General features: G+C 41.6%; 2 protein-coding genes across 3 annotated transcripts; one reads left to right on the top strand and one right to left on the bottom strand.

Moving 5' to 3' along the window:
- Positions 1-3,123: 3,123 nt before the first annotated feature.
- LOC134129108 (uncharacterized) lies at positions 3,124-8,325 on the top strand. 2 transcript variants are annotated; one of them, XM_062562685.1, is made up of 8 exons: positions 3,124-3,593; positions 4,405-4,527; positions 4,680-4,802; positions 4,955-5,077; positions 5,230-5,352; positions 5,505-5,627; positions 6,536-6,632; positions 7,231-8,325. In XM_062562685.1, the coding sequence occupies exons 1-8, from the start codon at positions 3,579-3,581 to the stop codon at positions 7,557-7,559; spliced, it is 1,056 nt and encodes a 351-aa protein (XP_062418669.1). In that variant the 5' UTR covers positions 3,124-3,578; the 3' UTR covers positions 7,560-8,325. The 2 variants fall into 2 exon arrangements, with proteins under 2 accessions (XP_062418669.1, XP_062418668.1); XM_062562684.1 differs by lacking the exon at positions 3,124-3,593 and having other exon boundaries at positions 4,125-4,527.
- Positions 8,326-11,564: 3,239 nt separating this feature from the next.
- tbx5b (T-box transcription factor 5b) lies at positions 11,565-20,909 on the bottom strand. The gene is made up of 8 exons (XM_062562273.1): positions 20,815-20,909; positions 20,436-20,555; positions 19,121-19,268; positions 17,356-17,508; positions 15,518-15,609; positions 14,291-14,544; positions 13,871-13,873; positions 11,565-13,394 (listed from the first exon to the last, which is right to left on the bottom strand). The coding sequence occupies exons 1-8, from the start codon at positions 20,904-20,906 to the stop codon at positions 12,820-12,822; spliced, it is 1,437 nt and encodes a 478-aa protein (XP_062418257.1). The 5' UTR covers positions 20,907-20,909; the 3' UTR covers positions 11,565-12,819.
- Between the last annotated feature and the right edge of the window lie 1,624 nt (positions 20,910-22,533).

Genomic DNA, 22,533 nt, shown 5'->3' on the forward strand with positions numbered 1-22,533 from the left:
TGCAGTTATTTTTGCATAATAATTGCCAGGTGTGGCGTGGATGTGCTTACAGTAAAAGCAGCATGACCAGAAAAATGCATCTGATGTAGTAAATTTGACACTTACACTTACACACACATTCGCACACACACAAACTGGGAGATAAAGAAAGAGAAAACGTATGACTGAAAGTCAGTGAAGAGGAAAAACAACAACACAGATAACTGCAGGCAGAAATGCTGCTGTATCCATTTTTGATGAATGGATGGCTCGCTGCAGACACACACACGCACACACATACACACATTACTTTATTAATACTAATGGAAAGTTGCTATTATAATAAAAGCATGTTTTGTCAGGTGGTGGGCACAGTGTAAGGCTGAGGAGATGGAGACATAACGCCCATGTAAACACCAGCAGACCTTTTAACAGCTGAGGAGGACGAGGAGAAGAAGATGAATAGGTCAAAATCTAAAATGCCCTGCATAAAGCCACGACGACAATAAAGAATACTGGTAGCACTACTCATTAAAAAAACATGTATAATTCCCATTTCCCCCTAAATGTCCTCATAAGTCACACAAGAAAAGCTGAATATACCGTTTTTTTCTCCAAGTGACAATTTCCTTCCAAATCCAGTATATTTTTTGGATCAATGCTCCATTACATCAACTAGTAAATAATAATATCTGTGTTGTGTATCCTTGTCGAAATTTGATTTAATTTGGTATTCTTGAAACTCAAGGATAATGTATAGTCATTATGTAAATTGAATGCACAACAACAAGGATGTGCAGCATGAAAAACATGACAAAAAATCACTGAAGACTCACATAACTCTCTTTTTCTGTATATGTTGTAAAGTTGCTTTACTGGTTTTGGTCTATGACTACTCCCATCGTATTCTGCGTAATTGTTCTGATTCCCTTTTTGTCACTTTATTGCGAAGAATGTTTTTATTGGATTTCTCTTTTTCCTGGAAGAAGGGTATTTCAGGAGATGAAGTTGTGTACTAACCTTGTCAAGTCTCTGTTCAAAATCTTTAAATACAACATTTTGAAAAAGCATAATACTAAAAGGCTTTTGCTGTCCCTTTCACACACACGCACGCACACACACACACACACACACACACACACACACACACACACACACACACAGTCACACTTGAGTGGGCAGGTAACAAACATTTTGACATCCATAATTAAAGATCAACAGTGTGGTGCAAACAGATATTGAGAGGAAGTCTGTGTTTATGCTAATGCCTTGTCAGACAGAGAGGGCAGCGACTCTCTGACACCGTCTATTAATAATGAGACAAGGTTTGCCGAAATGCACCGAAATTCACTATGTATGAACCAAACAATGCTGCTGCTGGCAAACAATGGCGTCTGACAGCGTGTTGAGTGAGTGCCTTGAGATCGTCTGTGTATGCACGCCGTGTTTGGAGGGTTAGGGGTGTGTGAACGGATTTGTTTGTTTATTGATGTTTGTGTTTGTCTCACAGCAAGTGGTCTTGTCCAGCCTGTTTGCAAGCATGCCTGTACACAAGTGTGAACAAGACTGCATGGAACGCATGTGCGATCAAAAAGCGGAGAGAGGGGAGCCTGCGAGGGGATGCCGGGGCACGCGGGACCTCAACAAAACTGCAACTAAAAGCACCGTATTTTATCGTTTCTGAATACAACTACTTAAGTTGAGTGTATTTCCCAGATGCACCTTAATAATTCTAAACTAATAAGACAATGTATTCCAAACTGAATAAAGGACTGCTTGAGGTATTTGAATCAGGATCAATTCACCTCATACATCTGACCAACAGATCCAATGATGTCTATTCTTTCTTATTCCATCCATGTTTTTCATTTTTATTTTTGGCATGTGGCTTTAGGTTTACCTCTTTGGTCATGCCTCTACTTAAACTCACTTTCACACTTTGCCCTTCATCATGTATTAGCGTCACAGTCTGGTTGAGATGTGGTTCACAAGAGCTGTTGAACGGCAACTGAATGAATGAAGGATATTTAGAACTGTACAGTTTTGTTGACATTGATGTTGTGTTACACCTTCACTTACCTATAGTAGAACACATCTGAATGAATCTCACGGATTACCTTTATTGTTATATCAAGATTATTCAAATAGATCTGGAAGTTGCAGAGATACTCCATTCATTTTTGGCAGGTCATTTTAACAAGCGGCCGGTCGCATGGACTCGTTTTCTGTTCTTTTAGGCAATTTGGATATTGAATGTGGTATTTTGGACTTCTTTCTGCATTTGCACTTGTACACCAACAACACACTGTGTTGCATTTTGTTTTCTTATACAAACAAAGTTGACTTGACACGGTTTGTTTTTAGTCCCTTTAGCTGCTGTGCTCCACTAACTTCACCAGCAAGTCACTAACTGTGTCTGCGGTTTGGTACTGAGCAGGAAGTGAACTAAAGGGTTTTAGAGCTTTTATTTTATTTTGTCAGATCTACAAAATAGTAGTTGGACAAGTTAAATAATGAGCTGAAAAACGTAACATTATGGTCTATAATGTCGAGATTTCTTTTTTCCACTGCGTGGGTTTGATTTGATTTTCTTTGTCTTTTGGAGTGATATAATGTTGTGCACTCATAATACTGATAATAACTGTTTTAGAGTCTTTAAAGCAGAAGAAGTAAAACAATGATGAAGGTGGAAGTTTTCCCAGCAGATTTTTTAATGAATTCTAAACATCCAAATAATTATTTAAACTATTTGTGAAAGTCACATAGAATCTTTTAGAAGGGAAGGTTGCATTGTGAGAACTTGCACTCATGCGTTGTAGTATTTCTTGTCCTGGCTACGGTCTCGGGCACATGCACAATAATGACCTGACAACGTTCCTTTAATCAAAATTGGGGGCAGCAAGGGGCAACAGCCGGTCTGTACAGTGAACAAACAAAAGGAGTGGCGGCAAAGTGAAGTCCTGCCGGTAGTGATATCATTATGTGTGTCTTGTCTGGACGAGGGGACCGGAGTGAGGTCAGGGGGGTGGTGGGTTAATACTGATTGTATGGGTTTGTGTGTGTATGCCTGTCTTGCTGGTTGTGTGGCTTTGTCTCAAAGTGAGTGGTTTGTGCATCCTCATTTGTGTTTGTGTGTGTGTGTGTGTGTGTGTGTGTGTGTGTGTTGGTGGATATGTTATATGTGGACTTTTCACCTGATTACACACCAGCATTATGAGGACCTATATGGTATATACGAACCATGCTGAGGTCCTCATAAAACAAAGAGTGTAAACGGCTTATAACTGTTTAAGTAACATACTCTCTCTTTTTCGTGGAAAGTCCTTTTTTACCACTTGACCTGATTTCTGTGTATCACAGTGTATAGAACAGCGCCGCGTAGCGTCCTGACCATGCTGGTGCTGTTTCATACACATTTTGACACACACGGTTAAAATTTCGCGGGCTGCCTTGTGATTGGCTGGTTTTTCCTGCGGAGCGGGACAGGGTGAGTGACGTCGGAGGGGCGTGTCAGTGACGTTGGAAGGACTTACGGACGTCAAGTACAAGGTCTATCAGCCCTTTAAAGATGGAGACAGGCTTGAATACCTAGCTCCGAGATGAGACCATGTGAGGTGAGATATGATGGCATGCTTTATGATTTTTACATACGAACGTTTTTTAAAGATGAAGACATGCATGAGTAGCAAGCTCCGTGAGTAACGTTAGCTCCGTGTGTAGCTAGCTCCGAGTAGCTCCGTGTGTAGCTAGCTCCGAGTAGCTCCGTGTATAGCTAGCTCCGAGTAGCTCCGTGTGTAGCTAGCTCCAAGTAGCTCCGTGTATAGCTAGCTCCGAGTAGCTCCGTGTATAGCTAGCTCCGAGTAGCTCCGTGCAGCTCCGTGTGTAGCTAACTCCGTGTGTAGCTAGCTCCGAGTAGCTCCGTGTGTAGCTAGCTCCGAGTAGCTCCATTAGTTCCGAGTAGCTCCGTGAGTACCGTTAGCTCCGAGTAGCTATCTTTGTATAAAACGGAGCTAGCTACAGTTACGAATGGAGGAGATGAGACCGTGTGAGGTGAGATATGATATGCTTTGTGATTTTTACATAACGGACATGCTAGGGACTTTTTTAACTTCTACAGTTAATCTTAGAGCTTCTAAAGATGTTCTTAAATTGTGAAACAGTGTCAAAAAAATGTAAATGGCGCTGTTAAGGATTTTATTATTTTATCTCCGTTACTGATTTAAATGGATATAGAATGTTTTCTGATCGTACATGTTCTATAAATAAAGATAAAAATGCGTCGGTTGCTGGGGTACCAAAGACATGCATGTATTAACTATTCAGTTTTTACTTGATCGCTTTGGTTTGATGTTTATTGTTAAAATCTTGAGAAATATTAAGGAAAGCCTTCTGATCGTCCACCCACTCCCTTTCTATCTGCTACAGATGACCACTGCGAATGAGCTGATTGAGTCTGCTGCAAGTGACGAGGCCAACAAGATTGAGACCTCTGTGGATGGTCTGAGTCCAACATGTCCACAACATGGTACCCCCAAAAGGGTTGAAAAGGTAAACTAAGTCTAAACTTAATTACTTGTGAAAAAGCATTCAATCATGTTTCATGTGTGTGCAGTTGCTTCATTAAAACCCTAAATATTCTCTATAATGGTACATTTCCAGTTTCTCTATACATTGTCCTTCTCCTTTTCTATCTGCTACAGATGATCACTGCGAATGAGCTGATTGAGTCTGCTGCAAATGACGAGGCCAACAAGATTGAGACCTCTGTGGATGGTCTGAGTCCAACATTTCCACAACATGGTACCCCCAAAAGGGATGAAAAGGTAAACTAAGTCTAAACTTAATTACTTGTGAAAAAGCATTCAATCATGTTTCATGTGTGTGCAGTTGCCTCATTAAAACCCTAAATATTCTCTTTAATGGTACATTTCCAGTTTCTCTATACATTGTCCTTCTCCTTTTCTATCTGCTACAGATGATCACTGCGAATGAGCTGATTGAGTCTGCTGCAAGTGACGAGGCCAACAAGATTGAGACCTCTGTGGATGGTCTGAGTCCAACATGTCCACAACATGGTACCCCCCAAAGGGTTGAAAAGGTAAACTAAGTCTAAACTTAATTACTTGTGAAAAAGCATTCAATCATGTTTCATGTGTGTGCAGTTGCTTCATTTAAACCCTAAATATTCTCTATAATGGTACATTTCCACTTTCTCTATACATTGTCCTTCTCCTTTTCTATCTGCTACAGATGATCACTGCGAATGAGCTGATTGAGTCTGCTGCAAGTGACGAGGCCAACAAGATTGAGACCTCTGTGGATGGTCTGAGTCCAACATGTCCACAACATGGTACCCCCAAAAGGGTTGAAAAGGTAAACTAAGTCTAAACTTAATTACTTGTGAAAAAGCATTCAATCATGTTTCATGTGTGTGCAGTTGCTTCATTAAAACCCTAAATATTCTCTATAATGGTACATTTCCAGTTTCTCTATACATTGTCCTTCTCCTTTTCTATCTGCTACAGATGATCACTGCGAATAAGCTGATTGAGTCTGCTGCAAGTGACGAGGCCAACAAGATTGAGACCTCTGTGGATGGTCTGAGTCCAACATGTCCACAACATGGTACCCCCAAAAGGGTTGAAAAGGTAAACTAAGTCTAAACTTAATTACTTGTGAAAAAGCATTCAATCATGTTTCATGTGTGTGCAGTTGCCTCATTAAAACCCTAAATATTCTCTGTAATGGTACATTTACACATTGTGTGTGTGTGTGTGTGTATATGGTGTATGAGGACAGTGGTGTACAAGGACGTTAGACATCGGAAATTAAAATCAGAATTGACATCCTCGATTTAAATCTACTAGGTGTGTGTAGTCGCCTCTCATGGTGTATGGGGACAGTTTTATATGAGGACATTCTCTGAATCTACTAGGTGTGTGTGTGTGTGTGTGTGTAGTCACCTCTCATGGTGTATGGGGACAGTTTTATATGAGGACATTCTCTGAATCTACTAGGTGTGTGTGTGTGTGTGTGTGTGTGTAGTCGCCTCTCATGGTGTATGGGGACAGTTTTATATGAGGACATTCTCTAAATCTACTAGGTGTGTGTGTGTGTGTAGTCGCCTCTCATGGTGTATGCGGACAGTTTTATATGAGGACATTACACTCTCTAACTCAACAACGGTGCTTTTGAGGAACTAACTGCTCAAAACATAACTAAACTTGGTACACACATTTAATGGCAAAGATTAAGTTACCTGATTTGATTGTAGTGCTTCAAAATGGCACTTTGGTTTAATTGTGCCCCTTACAAATCAATCATCCAGCCCCCAGCTCAACGGTTGACCTACATGTATGAAACTTCGTAGTCATGTATAACGCATGTAAACTGAAAGTGTCTTGGGATAGCGCCCCTAAAAAACATATCTCTTTGTTGTGAAAGCATACAGATGTCTCACTATATGACTGATTGACCTGAAATTTGGCACACATGTGCTTATGAAATACCAACAAGACACTGTTGAATATACATTATATATACTTTTTTTTCACAGTGTCTAAAGCATCACCTGGTGTGCGCAACAATATCCTCTTTGGACAAATGTGTGGGACCTGTATCCTCCTTCAAGTGGGTTGGCTATGAATGCAGAGGTGAGCTATTTAGTGAATTAGTACAGAGTTTGTCTTTAGGTATTGGGTCGATATATTTGCTGTGTTCTAATGTACACACCATTCTATAATGAAACTCTTACGACAAATAATTCTTCGTTCACAGCATAATAAGCTAATATATCAACTATTTCTCATAATTGTGAAATGTGTAAACATCTGTTGTGATGAAGTTGAAGTAGTTGGTGTGGAATATCATTCAGATTACTTAAAAGGTGTTTTATTTTGGCACTGACCAGATCTGTTGTGGTTTAATGCTAGAGGTTTTTCTCCAATACACCTGTCATTACAGTTAAAGGTACAAACATGGGCATCAATTATTTCTATAAAAGGGGAACCTTTTGCATTATGCATTTCAGATCTCTATTGATCTGACAACAACTTATAATAAATCTGTGGTATTGAAACTTATACTATATATTCAAAATGTCTCAGTTTGTTCAGGAGTCTGGCATAAATCCTGCCTCAGAAAAAGGGTTAACTCAAAGTAAAAATGTGCTAAATTAATTGTACTTGGACACAAAAAGGCCAAAATATTAATTATTTTTGTGTGATTGTCTTTGTCTACTTTGTGTATCAGGAAAGGATGCTGGGTCCAGAAGAGGGACAAAGAGAGCGTGGTCTAATTGTGAGGTTCATGCGGTAATGCGGCACTTCAAAGACCATATTCGTAAAGGTCACCTGGCCACCAAGAACGAATGCAGTCACTGCAAGTTGGTGGAAGGACCCGTCTTGGAACAAAGAACTGTGCAAAATGTCAGAGACTTCGTCCGGAATCGGGGAACAGCTGAAAAGACTATCCCAGCTGTAAACAAACATGCGTTTTTGTTATTTGTTCTACATCCTTTTTGTCTTCTAATCTGTTTACATGCAAAAGTATACACGCACAAGTCATTAACCTCATCATAATGTAATAAGAGACGTTAGAAATTCTTAATGGATGAAATCTTCAAGTTTGTGCACGTTTTCCCCTTCATTGTCTTGAGGTAAATTTCCATGGTGCGATGAAAAAATGTTATGTATGTCTTGCTTATTGCTCTGTCAAGTCCTTTGTCTTCAAGTCTTCTGTCAAGCAAGTCTTTTGTAAACAATTGTTTCATACAATAGTTTCCAAAACCACTGTAGTCTGGTTGCTTGTGTCCTGAGTGGGACAGTAATAAAAAAAAAATCGCCCCAGCTCGTTGTTGTCTTTATCATCTTAAATGAAACCCAGGTTGTAGGGGCTGATCTCCCTCTGCATAGATAGATCTTTATATAGTATAGATAGATTTCTACACATACTATCTCACTTTGAGGGGCCAAATTTGTATGCCACTAATTTGGCCATCCTTTAACATTATTTTTTATATTAAATTGATGGTTCCAGTAATGCTGTGTCCAGTCTGTGTGTATTTATGTTAATGAGGAGGGCGGGATCATTGTCCCTTTAAAGACCCAATAGTGTTTTTTTGGTCCTTATAAGTCATACTTTTGTCAAAATAAAAATGTCTACCTATACCACGGTATAATTAGGTTGCTGTGTATGAGGTTGTGTAGGTTGTATCTGAAATCTAAAGTGAGCTGATTTTTTTTCTGATTTTTTTAAGTGTTTTAACCTAACTGCCAAAGCTGTAGGACTTCAGGAAAGGGTAGTCCATCTAAACCACACCCGGGCCTGTATGGCGAAAAAGTCCACCTAATACATATCTACCTGTATGTGTGTGTGTGTGTGTGTGTGTGTGTGTGTGTGTGTGTGTGTTTGTGTGGAGGATTAGCGTGCCTCTCCAGTCCTCTGGCTGTAATCAGACGAGACATTGGCTCCATGACGTCCCACGACCCCCCTCACCACCCACTGCGTGAGCGCCTCTATCCCTTTCACCCTGTCATGTGTGTTTGGCTGCTAGTCTCGGGACCGTGGCGGTATGTTAGGAGTTAAAACAATTATTCTTGCTCACATCACAATGTCCTTTTTAAAAACCTTGCTTCGAATAGGGAGAGTGACAGGAAAAAGGTTTTCCTTCCGGACCCGATCCTGGAAGGTGACATGACAACATGACAACAAGACATCCTGACATCACATTTTTCAGGATGTTTCTGTGTTTATATCTCTCACAGATGTAATTTGTTCTTCAAAACCGGCACTGAGTAGTTAAACTGATCTAGAAGGTAAAAATTTAGCATGAGAGAGAAGACCGGGCAGCTCCGGCGAGGATGGTCAGACAAGCCACAATCACTGATCAGGTTAGCCGGAGCTCTCTGACCCTGGATTGGCCTGTCTGCTGTTAGCTTGATCCCTTGACCTCACCCTTTGTCTTTTCAATGCAACATGCAGGACCAACCAAGCCCAGCCCCCTCCATACGCACACTCTACTTGGCCTCTTATCCTTGACAGCCCTTATGCCCATATTAAGATCTACTTCAGTGATTTCAGGGCAGTTTCCGCCATAAACTCTCATTTAGGGGGAAATTTGCTTTGAGTCACAGTCTTGTTTCCATACTGTGCTTGACGGCATTAGACCCTTCTTGTGGCTTTTAATTAACTACAAGGATGGATAGTATCATTCGAATAAACTGCTACCATTCTACTTTGTTGCACCACAGTTAATGACCAAGCATTCATTGTTTTACATTATTGCACTGCCATTGTGCTGTCCTCTTAGTGCCATATAGCGCTCACAGTGCATACGGTTATGAATGGCTCAGGGTATTAACATATGCTGAAGGAGATATATCTGATGTAGCCATCAACCCACTTCAAACACCCACATAAGCTTTGGTGGGATTGTTATTCTCAAGTTTGTGGGAAGCCATTGGGGAAAGAAAAAATAAAATACAAAATCCAATCTTAATATTTAACTCTGAACTTTTGAAACATAGGACCGGCTATTGGGGAGGACCGAGCTGTTTCCCTTTCTGCCACAGAGACGGAGCACCAGCAGACCCAGAGAGATGAACCCTAATCAACTTTTCCAATTACACTCCATCTCAGACCACTTATTCCACACAAAACGGTATCACTAATGCTGGACATCACACAAATGCGTCTCAGTGTCCTGCAAGCGACTCCTGATACACATTTATAGATTCAAAACCAATAGTTCAGACTTTAATAGAATAAGCATAAAAACGTCTTTGATGCCCTTTGAAAGGGCTTTCTATGCTAGAGAAATGGGTCCCGGTAGCCGGACAGAGGCTTTAAAATTTAATACAGCAGAAAGATGAGCCCTTCTCGGCAATCCTCCGAGTTTAGTTTTCATACAAAATTGTAGGTCTGCATGCCATGTGTTTTAAAATTGTCCGTTCTTGACGGTTTTAAGATGCGGCATTGCGTCACACACAACAACAAAAAAAGAATACATTTGTTCGTGCTCTGCAACTGTTAGAAACAAACATGGTAAATTAAGATATGGAGGAGAAAAGTAGAATATATTGAGGGCAGGCGGATGGCTTAGTGGTGTATGTCCATGTCCGTGTGTGTGTGTGTTGGGGGGGTTTTGTCTGGGAGATAATGATAAGCACCACTTAGGCTCTTTGATCACCAAGGTTCATCAATCTACTGTCTCACCAGTGTGTCTGAGAAAGTCCTCCACAGATTCTTCACATATGGGCACAAACCCACACTGTGTGTTTATTATAACTTTACCACTTTATCCAAAGATTTATTCTCCCGGCTGCTTTCCTGCCAAGCAGAAGTCATCACAGAGCTCCGATACTGTACAAGCAAACCTGAAGCAATGCAATCCATCATCAGAGTCGGGGGCCCCTCTCCCCCTTTCCTCATCCTGGCCTAAATTTGTCTGGAGACGAAGGGTTAAGGAGGAACAGAACCTCTGAAGAGCTGCCTGCTTAACCTCTGACCTTATGGTGGAGGAGAGAGAGAGCGAAAGGAAGAAAAAAAGGGAGGGAGGGATGTTTGACAAATGACATATAACTATGCAATTAAATGTAAATACACCGGGTTTGATGTTTAATGATTTAGCTGCCTTTTCTAAATAAATCTCTGCATGTTACGTCCATTTGTTCTTTCAAAGCAAGGGTGCTGTAAACCCTGAACAGGTGTAAGGTGTAAGAGGTTAACATTGCTGAAGGAGACACAGAAACATGAGATGTCAGGAGGAGAGAGAGAGATGAGGGGAGTCCATGGAAAGGGAGGGAGGACCACCAACACCCCCCCACCTTTCCATGTCCTCAATCCCAGTAGACCTGACCCCTCTCTGGGCATCAGTGAGGGGGTCCAGCTGGTCGAGACTGGAGATGCCAAACAACCTGTCAGCGATAAGAGGAGGCGGACAAGGTATTCACAGCACCAACAACACTCTGAGGGGTTTGTTGCTGAGTGGAAGAGTAACAGACACTGGGGTCCCTTATGCGAGATAAGACAAATAGCACACGCACCGTTACACTTTAAACAATACTTACATGCATATTTGAATGAGATTTTTGCACACAAAGAATTTTGGAAAGGGAGCAGGCGGATGTTGCCAACAGGTCCTTCAGTTTAAGAGATGCGTTGAAACTGATAAGCTGCAGCGCAGTTAAAAGAGTTTCCACACACAAGTTGTTGAGCGCACTTTAAATAACACCCTGGGAATGTTAATAGTTTGTCTCCGCTGCGTTTGCTGTACAATCACAAAGAACACCACAACGAATTGACGTGCGCAAAATGTTCTAAAATGTATTCCATGTCTGTATATAAATCTGTCTTTATTTCTATTGAACAGCAAATTTAGTTTTTTTATTACAACTATTAACCCCACTTAAAGATGGAGGGTGAAACCAGAAACAGACATTCAAAGAGAAAAGAGCATCTTTGAACAATATTGTTTTGTTTCACAATTAACAACAAACTCTTAACAAATCCAGAGTAATAAATACCATTAGCAGGAACAACGCAATAAAAAATCTCATTGTAAAGCACCCACACACGCACACAAATAAACATCAAGGAATGACGAGGATCTGCTCTCTGCATACTGATGTTTGTAATGTCAGAGCACCTTTTCACATCTTACTGCATGTAAAACATCTGGACATAAACATAAAAACTGCTTCATTACACAATGAACCAAAACCTTGCACATTAAGTGACACACATGTTTCTTTACAGGATAATGTATTTAACATAATCCTGCCACAGCAATTAATGGAGACGTGCTGTATGGACGGGACAGGGAGCATTTAAATTCAAAGAAAAGGGTGAAATAAGGTTTCAAAGAGTTGTGTACATCAACATTAGGCCATTTACAGCACTGTGACTTGCAGTACAACCCTCACATGTCAAGGATCAACACCGGACTCATGAATAATTCAGTAACAAACTAAAATGGGCACACATGAAACATGCTGCACTTCAGCCCTAACTGGTTAGCTGGGGATAACAGAGAGGCGTGTGTTCATTGGCTGGCTCTCAGTGAACGGAGAAAGCTGATTGGTCAGCTGGGGGTGACTGAGAGGACAGGGTGACAGTTGCATGACGCTGAGTTGTGCATTTACCCAGAATGCAGTGGAAGCCGTGTTTACAGGTCCTTCAGCCTGTAGCGTGGTCTAAACAAACTGTTTATTTCTATGGTGCAGCGCCTGCAGCTACTTCTGCCTGTCTCATTGGAAATGAACTCATAGCCTCCTTGAGCGGAACTGACATGGGCTTCACACACAAACACACACGCACGCACAGACAACTCTTTCCTTTTCTCCTCAACTGAGACTGAGCATGGAGCTGTAAAGAGAAACAATGTCTCCCTCAGGCTCTGCTTTGAGAGCTGAGATTATTTTGGTCAGTGAATGTAACTGCTTGTCTGACATGGGGTCACGATTTACATCCTTCACAATGGAGAGAGTGGGAGACGTTGAGGGGAAAACAGCCGAGTGCTCTTCATGGTGTGGCCTTAGCTTGTGTCCTTAGCAGAGCTCACAGTGCAAACATGTGGATGACACCAGTCTTTGATTATAGAATTCTGTTTTTTAACACTTGGATTTCCAAATCCAGTCTTTATCAATCCACTGCTTCATCCAGCACACATGAGGAGCAGATGAGACTTTGTCACACAGCACAAAATCCCTTTTCCCAAATATTTTACAAAGGTCATGTCATATTTCGTCTGTGTATATGCCGCAGCATCTTTTAACGAAGGGCCACTGAGTTTGAGACAAGGAAGCTCAGTGAGTCTTTGGCATGTCTCCTCTGGTTCAGTTACGAGGCCGCGCTCCATTCTGGGACGCCACATCTGATGTGTGTGTGTGTTTCTAGTGTGTGGTAGAGAGGAGGAGACAGGTTGCCCGTGTAGCGAGGATACTGTCTGAGAGGAGGGCTGAGCTGCCTGCTGTGAATATTGTGGGTGCTCTGAGATGAAGGTCCAGAGCTCTGGCTCTGATAGGGGTCGTGGGTGATGTGCTCCCCCAGCGAGGGAGAGCTCTGGTGGGCTAAAGCGCTGAGTCGGGACCCCTGAGGGCTGGAGCTGTAGGGCGGATGAGGGGTGTAAGATGGGTAAGTTTCCACCGGGGTCATGGCGGAGGGGAGCGGGCAGGCGTACGACCAGGACGCACAGTTGAGTTCATCCAGTCTGGGCTCGGTGCCGGCAAACATGCAGGCCTGACGCTGTCCCATGTCTGAGCTGCAGGGGGAGTCAGTGAGTGGGTTATTGGGTCGACCAGGCGCAGGAGGGTGATAGGAGGAGGGGTGATAGTAAGACTCGCCCTCACTCGGAGAGCGACCTGTGAAGCATTTCTTGTACGGGTGCTGCCGGATTCCCGGAGAGCAGTTCTCCGCTGAAGAGAGATGCAGACAGAGAAAAAGATTTGTTGAAGCAATAAAATTTAATTAAAAAATACAGTAGTATCAGTATGGCAATAAAGTAATTCAAATCCAATTATCCATATAATTATCAAATTATCCAGCCATCCTCTACAAAGTGTACAGGCTACACTTATCAATGTAGACAATTCTGTAGTATAGTCAGATCTGGAGCACACGTTACTTGTTTGCTTAATTAAGTGATGTTTCTCAGTTTATGTTAAATTGGAGCCATCCAAAATATTTTGTGATAATAATTTTATATTTTAAGCTTCATTGCATTCTTTTCCCTAGTCAACGATCGTTACAGATTTTCTTTTAGTTGTTAATAATAATAATAATCTGTGGATAAACCCAGGCAAGAGTCTTTGTGACTAATAATCATAATAACTAATATTCATTAGTCAACTTCCTCAGTGAATCTGATGCTAAGTCAAAGGTCTCCAAACACAAACTGAATGACAGTCACAGCACATGTGAATAGAAATCTGATCTTTAGGTTGATTTGCTTTTTTCCAGGCAGACATTTGAGCTCCATTGCAGTAAAAAAAAAAGGTTAACTCTTTTTGTTGGTTTCATGTCATATATTGTATTCACATGATCATCTTTAAGTTACAGCTGACAAAGATTCATATTTTAAAATCTCATAAATGTAACACAATTTTTGAAACCATCAATGAGTTTTCAAAATGTTACAGTCAGCAACTGCATTACCAGCAGCAGAGGATGTGACTGATAGATAAATACAGATAAACAAAGTCCCCTATTTTCATACTGACTGCCTAAAAGTAAAGCAATTCATCTTAAAACAAATCTAAACTTGAATCAATATCAACCTGGAGGTGATTGTCAGCACACAGCTTCCTCTTACCTTTCCTCTTGGTGCAGTGGTAGACCTGTGGCGGGTGGCCGTGCTGCAGCTGTGCAGGAGGAAGGGTGTAGTGTGTTGGGGGAGCCCTCAGCAGCTGCTGGGGACTGCCGCTGCTCAAGCCGTTCTCGCAGCTGTAGGGGGATCCAACAGCTTCGGGAGATCCGTGCAGACTCCGGCCCTCCTTGCTGAAGGGACTGCCGGTGGAGCAGGCTCTCTGACGGACGTTGCTGCGCGGGACCACAGGGTAGTCCTTACTGAAGCAGAGAGAGAGAGATTGATAATTACAGCAAAGCAACAACTCACATCTGATTCGTTTCAGCCTCAGGTGTTCTTCATGAAACAATCTACCATTACTCTGTAATTGTATTCGTTTCTATCTGGGTGTATTAAAAGTACCCCTTCACCCACCCCTCCCCTTTATTTCAAGTCTACTTAGTCATACTCCATCCTTTCAGCTCTGATCTCTTGTTGTTAGCGGTCCCCTCTTGGTGAACTCTTTGGTATGTGGGGGACAGTGGGCCACATCTCCCTGACCCTCCCTGAGATAGTGACACACACTTATGCATGCACGCACACACAGCCAGTCCTGTTGTGAGATAATACGCCGCTCTAAAAATAAACATCCATCCGTGTGTCACTTCAGATTGACTCTCTTCTGCTCTGCACCCTCCAACAGCAGCACAGTAACACACGGGAGCTGCATTTAATACCAACCTCCCTCCCTCCCTCCCTCCCTCAGTAACAGCCTCTCCCATTGGCTTTTTAAAATCTGCCTGCCAAAACAGCGCTTGAATGGAGATTAATTCCACACGCAAACAGACACCACATCAGCAGCAACATGATGTCATCCTTTGTCAAGACAGGAAGTGACGCTTGGTGTGTCGTGTTTGTGCTACCGCGCTGTGGAAAAAATGTCATGCTAACAACAACATTCAGGTGAAAATAGCTCACATGCACACACACACACTTGTCTGAGACCATATGTGCCACATCATAACAACCGTCAGAGGGGATCAGGGTTGTTTCCTTTGGATGCTCACAAGCACACAGATACACACACTTTTAGAGACATTATATTGACTTATATTAATTTAATGTAGACTTGTCCAAAACAATAACCTGCAAAACCACAACCTTAAATCAACCCACACACACACACACACACACACACATACACGTGCTTACACACACACACGTGCACACACACATTAACAAATCTGTACTCACCCTTGTAGCTTGGCCATGCGGTGCAGCTCATTGTCATCGCTCCCTCTGAAGCCTTTCGCAAAAGGATTATTCTCAATCTTCAATTGTGTAATCTAAGCACAAAAGAGAACCTCTTTAGCTCAGACACTTAGGGGCCACAACAAACACACTTACATGCTCGCGTAGACAGTCACACAAAGGTACGTCAGTTTTTTAACTGCTCTTTTCACTGACTGAACTCCAGCATTTAGCAATAGTGAGGGGCCTCACAGATGTTAAAAGCCGCCCTGCTGAAGCTCTGCTGGGCCAACATTCCTCAGCAGCTGACGTTTCTAACGGAGCGGACTGCGTCCTCGCCAGCTGACACAGAATAAACTGTTTACCCAAACAGTCGCCAGGTTTAAGGATTTCAGGCCAAAGCTTTTAGAGGTCCAAAGCTGCGAGCTTTGATGTTAAAGTCTTCAAAGTTTTCTCAGTGATGTCATGGAGGAAAACCACCATCACACAGCAGGCAAGTGGCAAGTAGTCTGAGATCTGACCCGAGCTCAAGTCTAAATAAACGTTTAAGTGCCGATAATACTGGAACCGCCACCAAACTACTGCCTGAATAGTTCAAATTGTATTCATGATTGTTGGATTTAGCAGAAAGACAACACTGGTATTTGTAATAAACTATAAGAAACGTTTCTGTTTTTTTGAATATAGCCTTTCAGCACACAAATTAGATTTTTAAAAGTGAGAATAATTTGTTGAATAATACCGACATTTTTTAACTTTTGCTTCTGCCCCTAATAATAATAATACTAATAATAACAGTAGATTTTTTGGTGTAGGACAGTTTGATCAATTAGAACTTAAAACAATTACACTTAACTTAAGTCCTCATGAAACTCCAACTGACGTTTTGAGACTTTTTGATAAACTGTATATTCTATGCTTAATACATATATGCACATAAATTGTTGTTAATCAATTTTTCGAGACACTTTTATTTTGAGACGATTTTTGCATATTTTGTGATATATACAATTAATTTAATTTCATTTCATTTAAGTTCTAGTTATTGCAAAAATATAGTTGAAATAGATCTATTTGTGTTATTTGAGTTTTGTTATGAAATAAAAACCCATTGAAATCATCTTGTGAAGAGCAGAGCAGTTTAAAGCTCTAGCAATCTGTCTTTCAAATAGACGTTAAGAAAACTGGATCAGCAAAGATCAAGGGAAAGAAACAGGTCATTATAGAGCAACACTCACACACTCTCTTGCTCTCACACACACAACTAACTTATTTTCGGACATATTTACAAATACTACGTAAGGCCACATAAACAAAGAACAAGCAAATTGACTTTCTGGATATAAAATATGGACAGTAATACAAACAAAGTAAAAGTTTGTGTGTGAATGTGTGTGTGTGAGAGAAGGTCTGTGAGTGTGTGAAGGATTGTGAGTATACACTGTGTGTGAGAGACGGAGGTTTTAACGCGATCAAAGAGCAAAGGCAAATTTGCACACACAAGACTTTGAAAACCAATGGTAGAAGAATTACGAGGTAACCTTTTGCTTCAATTTGTTAAAAAAAAGCACCAAGTGAAGTCAATAATGTCACTTTTGGGGGACTGCGAATGGTTAGTGCTGATGGTTTGTTTCACTAACTGTTAAGAGCGGTGCTGCTCTCTCCCCCCACTTCCTGTCTGCCACCACACTTTATGACCAATAAAGCCCAAAGGATAATCTAAGAAATTATATTTTTGTATTTTTTTTATAACCTTCCATCAGTGTTATTTTTACCCTTAGCCCCAATGGGTAAAAATAACAGTAACAGTGTTGGTCCAGTGTGTCTTGTGTAAAGCGTACCTTGTGGTTCTGGTAGGAAGTCACAGCGATGAAGGCCGTCTCAGAGAAGACGTGGGTGCAGAAAGCCGTGTTTTTTGAGCCGAAGCCGTTGTTCTCATCAGCTTTGACAATGTGAAGGCGAGGCTGGTATTTGTGCATGGAGTTGAGAATTATCTGCACGGGGGGAGAGATTGAGGAGGTGTGATTGACGGCGCTGCATGTTTCCCACCAGCAGATGTTGACTGGAGGCCAGGTGGAGGGTAAACACAATTTATGTCAAGGTACACAGATTTCTTGGAAGACATTAATGAAATTCCTTCATATTAGGCTGAAACTGATGCAAGCCATGAATGCAATAATGTATATCGCTTGTTTCAGGCATCTTGAGGCTTTTTTCTCTTGCATTTCAATTCAGTGTTACCAGAAACTATTCTGCCAATTTAAAGCAAAGTCATTAGTGAAGCGGTTTTTAATTTTAGCTTTGACCATTTTTCTTTCTTATTATAATTGGACCTAGGCTTCACATAATCTGACTTATTGGAAATAAGGCCAAAGTTTCAGTAAACGTTTGATGTATTGACCCGACCAGCTTAGTTCATTTTTTATTTTTAATTAAAGATCTCCAGCTATACTTTAAGGAATGAATGCAACTTTTTTGCTGAATATTATTATGCATTATTAAGCAAGACAAGGTTTTGTATAAACTACAAAAAAAGGTTTCCCAGTTTCTGTGGGTGCTCCTTGAGAAGATATTTGTTTCAAACTAAATACTAAACTTTCTATTCATCAATATTATTTCATACTTCTTCTCCACTTCACTCTTTAATGAAATCCAGATATGTTTCCAACTTATCTTTGATACTTAAACATACTAGAGTATCTAGTTTTTCAGATCACAACAAATGTACTACATGCTCAGTGATTAGGAGGCCAAAAGATATACTTTTTACTAATTGATATAGCTTTAATGCTATTTTCAATTTGGTTGGAGGTTGGAAGAATGGTGACCAGAAACGTTATTTGTTTTTTGTGTGTGAAACATCTTTCAAAACACAGATGTGAAAATATAACTGCCTGTTACAATCTGCATAGTGGCAACTACACGAGGGCTTTTAAAAAAACACATTTTAACCGATCACCTCCGTGTGTGCGCATGTTTATGCAAGTGGGCACAGTTTAGTTTAGTTAGTTTAGTTTCGGTGCCCAACATTTTTTTTAAATCAGTACTTCTAACAAGCACGACGAAAAAAGAATGTACTTGTTTTCGAGTGCGCGTGCACCCACCAAGATGCACGCGCAAAGAAACTACGAAACAAACGCTCACCTACTCTCGCGCGAATAGCGCGTTCTCGGAGGGACTTTTGGGCAACTGGACCAATTAAAGCTGCGCCTGGCGGGAATGAGTCCCCGTGTTGAGTCTGCAGTGTTGCCTTTCTGCCCTCGTGCTGATTTGTGTGTCGTAGTGAAGTCTGCTAAGTTATATGTTAAAGAGAGCGAGCTACCCTAAGTGCTTAACGGCCTGGACCTGCGACACCATGCTTCTGAATCAAAACCATAACGCAAAGTTTATCATTTAAATGCATATTATAGCTATTTGATATAGCCAGGCCAATAGTTCAGTGTCTTTTAAATCATGTTTTATGACAGCCGATATACAAATACACCTACTGCATTCAAGGGGCTTAACGTATTGGTTTCATCGCAAGCAGAATCAGACCAATCGTCCTGTTCCAAATAAACATGAATAGCGCACATGAACTAAACAATATTAAGAAGACAAACTCACATGTCCAAAGGGGTCCAGGTGGTTGTTGGTGAGTTTAAGCTTCTGAAAAGAGACGAGCTGGCGGCTCCAGTGAGCTCCGGTGGCAGGAGAGTCTGGATGGACGTAGAGCCTCCCGGGCATCGCGGGCTCCGCCTTTCCCGTTATCGACCTTTAGGGGGGAGAACAGCACAGCACATCAGAAACGGTCAGACATTGACACACAGTGGGTCGCAGCGGGCTTTCTGGCCGCCAACGCACCGCTCGGCCTGACGCAGGAGGTCCGCGCTGCCGCCGGCTGGAAAAGGCCTATGTGGGGCTTTTATTAGACCACATTTTTCCATGTGGAGTTTGCACAGATGGACATTTGACCGTATAGTCGACACACATTAACTCTGTCTTGTTCAAAACTGCTGCAGCCTCTGTTATTTCTTCCCCTAGGCAGCCGTTGAAACCAAATGACCACAAAACGATAACAACAAAGACCGACAATACGGACGAAAATAATTAGTAAAGACCTAGAAGAAGTTTGAATCATCCGTGTCATTAGGATTAAAACGTGCTGTATAGTTTCGGGCAATATGGGTGGGACGTAAACCGGCAACATATTATATTAATAATATTTTAATGCAAATTAAAACAAGCTAGAAAAAATGAATTTGCAGCATTTTACGGGGAAACAGACATTGTAGATCTTTAAAAAAAAACTAAAGGGCAGCTCCAAGTATTCAAACACCGCTCGCCTGCACGACGTCCCGGTGCTTTTATCCACACACTCCTGCGGATGCTCTGGAACGGACCAGAGTCAGAGGTCCGTTCGGACCCCTCTCAGCCCAACAGACAGATGCATTTAATGTTTAATCCGGCCCGTGCTGTCTGTCCGCCCGGTGAACCCGTCACCGTCTCTCTCTCTGTGCTGGGGTTTCACCGGCGGGCAATTACGGGAGAAAACACGGGAATTAGGTCACCCCAGTCTGCGGAGAGGAGCCGACCTTTAGAGGCACGAGTGGAGGGAGTTGAATCCACAGCAACACGGTCTACACACAGAACGTCTTAGGTTTTAGACCGGGGTGTCTAATGTAAGATGTATAGTGGCCCACTAAAAACACAAGAAAACAAAAATCCCTCAGGGGAAGTCTATTATTTTTTATTTATTAATTTAGAATCGCTTTGTCATATTCGTTGCATTAACGATGTTTCATATCATTAATAAACAAGATGTTTATCGTTTAGTAAGTTATGGGGAAAGCATCGGGATACATATTTAATGACATTCGATATGTACGATAAAGAAGTTTGGATTTCCTCCATTACACGTATACATGTTGCTATAACGAACCATTTGTTGTCTGCAAACTTGTAGCGGTGGTCGTCCCCGGGTACAATGTCCATCAGGAGTATGTACTTGGTTTTAGGGTTGAGTCCCGTGACCTTCACCTTGTAACTGGGGAACATCCTCCTAGGGAGCACATGGAGGAGCAAAATATTACAAATTCCTGACGGACAACACTAGACTACTGTAAAATACCTGAAGTTAGCTAAATAAACGTCCCTATGAGGCATTCACATTGTACAGTCATGCTGCTTATGAAAATATATCAGAAACATTAAAAGTCTCTAACAGCATTTTTGGTAAATATATGCTTTATTAAAAAAATTAAGATATTAAAGTCACAAAATCTAAAAGGCAAAAGATTTTTATTTCTTCCTCCTCTTACCTTCCAGCCTTGGTGATTATCATTTCAGTTCCCACGCCATCAAACTTTGTCCAAAGTTCCCTATCGTGGAGGAAAACTTTGATTCCTTCCATCCCCTGCAGCAAAGTAGACACAGTTCTCAGTACTGAAGAGGAAAACCTCTAGAATATAAATACAGCCTGTATTTAACTTTCAGAAGACAAATTGCATTTATTGTTATTAAATGTAGTATAATCCTAAATAAAACCTACATTTACTCAATTCATTCAACTATTGATTTAGTGGTTTATGATAGGAACCTAATCTGCAGTAAATCCCCTCACATCAATTCGACCTACAAATAACAAAGTAAATATTTTGTCTTCAGTTCTACGGTCATGCATATAAAAAGAACACAAAGTTCAGCATTAACGATCTGAAGTCAATTATTGATCAATAGTAATAAAATCAGTATTTACATTATGGTCCGCATTACAGGCTGGTACCGGCTGACTGGACGCCTTCTGCGGTGAAGCTGGTGAGTCTAAAGTGTAACTGGAATGTTTCTGTTTGGCCTCTTTCGGGGAATCCATGCAGTCAGAGTCTGGACGCTCTGCAAGGCCGAACTGGTCCCCTCCGTTTGCCATGTCCCACTGACACACAAGCGAGCACACACACACACACACACACACATTATGCATTTGGTTCTAAACAGGGTTAACAACAGAGGCAAGCCAATAGTATTCTTTGACGCCTTTAAGCGCACATTTCATATTGAAGCATAGGTCCTGACTTATAATATCATTCAAAGCATGTTTGTTTGAGAAACGAGGGTCCGTGTGAAGATCTAGGCTGATGCAACACAAACTTATATCAAGGGGTTGAGGCACAGTTTTTGTTCCATAATACACAAAGAGGTGTCAACGTTGGTCTAAAAAATAAAATACCTCACGGTCCTCTCTTTGTAAAAAAAAAAGAGCATAAAGAAGATTACTAACATGACATCACATTGACTTATCCCAAACCTGCTGGGCTCCATCTGAAATTAGATCAAATTTCGAAATTAACTTTAAAATGTCTTTTGTTAATGATGACATGACAGTCCCTTGCTGTTATTAACGTGTTTTTATGTGATATTACATATCCTGTTGTCTGCATTATAAGTGCATTACATTAATACGGACAGTATCCTAGCTTGAAGATCCACAGCTGATTTTTGTGCATCTTGCCGACATGAAACACGCACACAACAGTCAGCCTGACCCGCGTGTGTGTGTGGGTGTGCATTATGCATGGTCTCCCTGGGGGCCTTTACCTCAAACGTACTGCTCTGCTCTCCCTGCAGAAAACACGCTCATCCTGCTCCTGCGCGCCCTGCTATTTTTTTGGCTTGCTTTAATTCTTTAAAATCCAACAGTTCAAATGCTAGAGCGTCGGTTCTCAAAAATCCACCTTGTGCCCAGTGCAGCTCCGAAATATCACGGGGTTGTTTCTCGTTGCGCTGTCCGTCTCCGTGCGCTCTGTCCGCGCCACCAGCTCCTCATCACCGCCGGCTGCGAATGCGTCCGCGGCGGATGTGAGTTCCTCCTCGTTTATATCACTCCTCTCTTTGTTGACCTCTCGGACTCATCGGCAGCCCGGATCTGAACCCCGCTCATCAGATCCTTCATTACAAATGGAGTCAAGTCCGCCTCAGTCGCACTCTGCCCTCCCACTTCTGCCGTCCCTGCGCTCCCATAGGTCTGCACCGTGCATCGGTAT

Source organism: Pungitius pungitius, chromosome 5, assembly GCF_949316345.1.
Source record: "Pungitius pungitius chromosome 5, fPunPun2.1, whole genome shotgun sequence".
NCBI lineage: Eukaryota > Metazoa > Chordata > Actinopteri > Perciformes > Gasterosteidae > Pungitius > Pungitius pungitius.

Coding starts and splice junctions, on each gene's coding strand:
- LOC134129108 (XM_062562684.1), top strand. CDS start 4,282: ATGCATGTATTAACTATTCAGTTTTTACTTGATCGCTTTGGTTTGATG. Junction 4,528..4,679: donor CCCCCAAAAGGGTTGAAAAG/GTAAACTAAGTC, acceptor TATCTGCTACAG/ATGATCACTGCGAATGAGCT. Junction 5,628..6,535: donor CCCCCAAAAGGGTTGAAAAG/GTAAACTAAGTC, acceptor TTTTTTTCACAG/TGTCTAAAGCATCACCTGGT.
- tbx5b (XM_062562273.1), bottom strand. CDS start 20,906: ATGGAAGGAATCAAAGTTTTCCTCCACGATAGGGAACTTTGGACAAAG. Junction 17,509..19,120: donor ACCTGGACCCCTTTGGACAT/GTGAGTTTGTCT, acceptor CCCCCCGTGCAG/ATAATTCTCAACTCCATGCA. Junction 15,610..17,355: donor CTTCCTACCAGAACCACAAG/GTACGCTTTACA, acceptor TTTTGTGCTTAG/ATTACACAATTGAAGATTGA.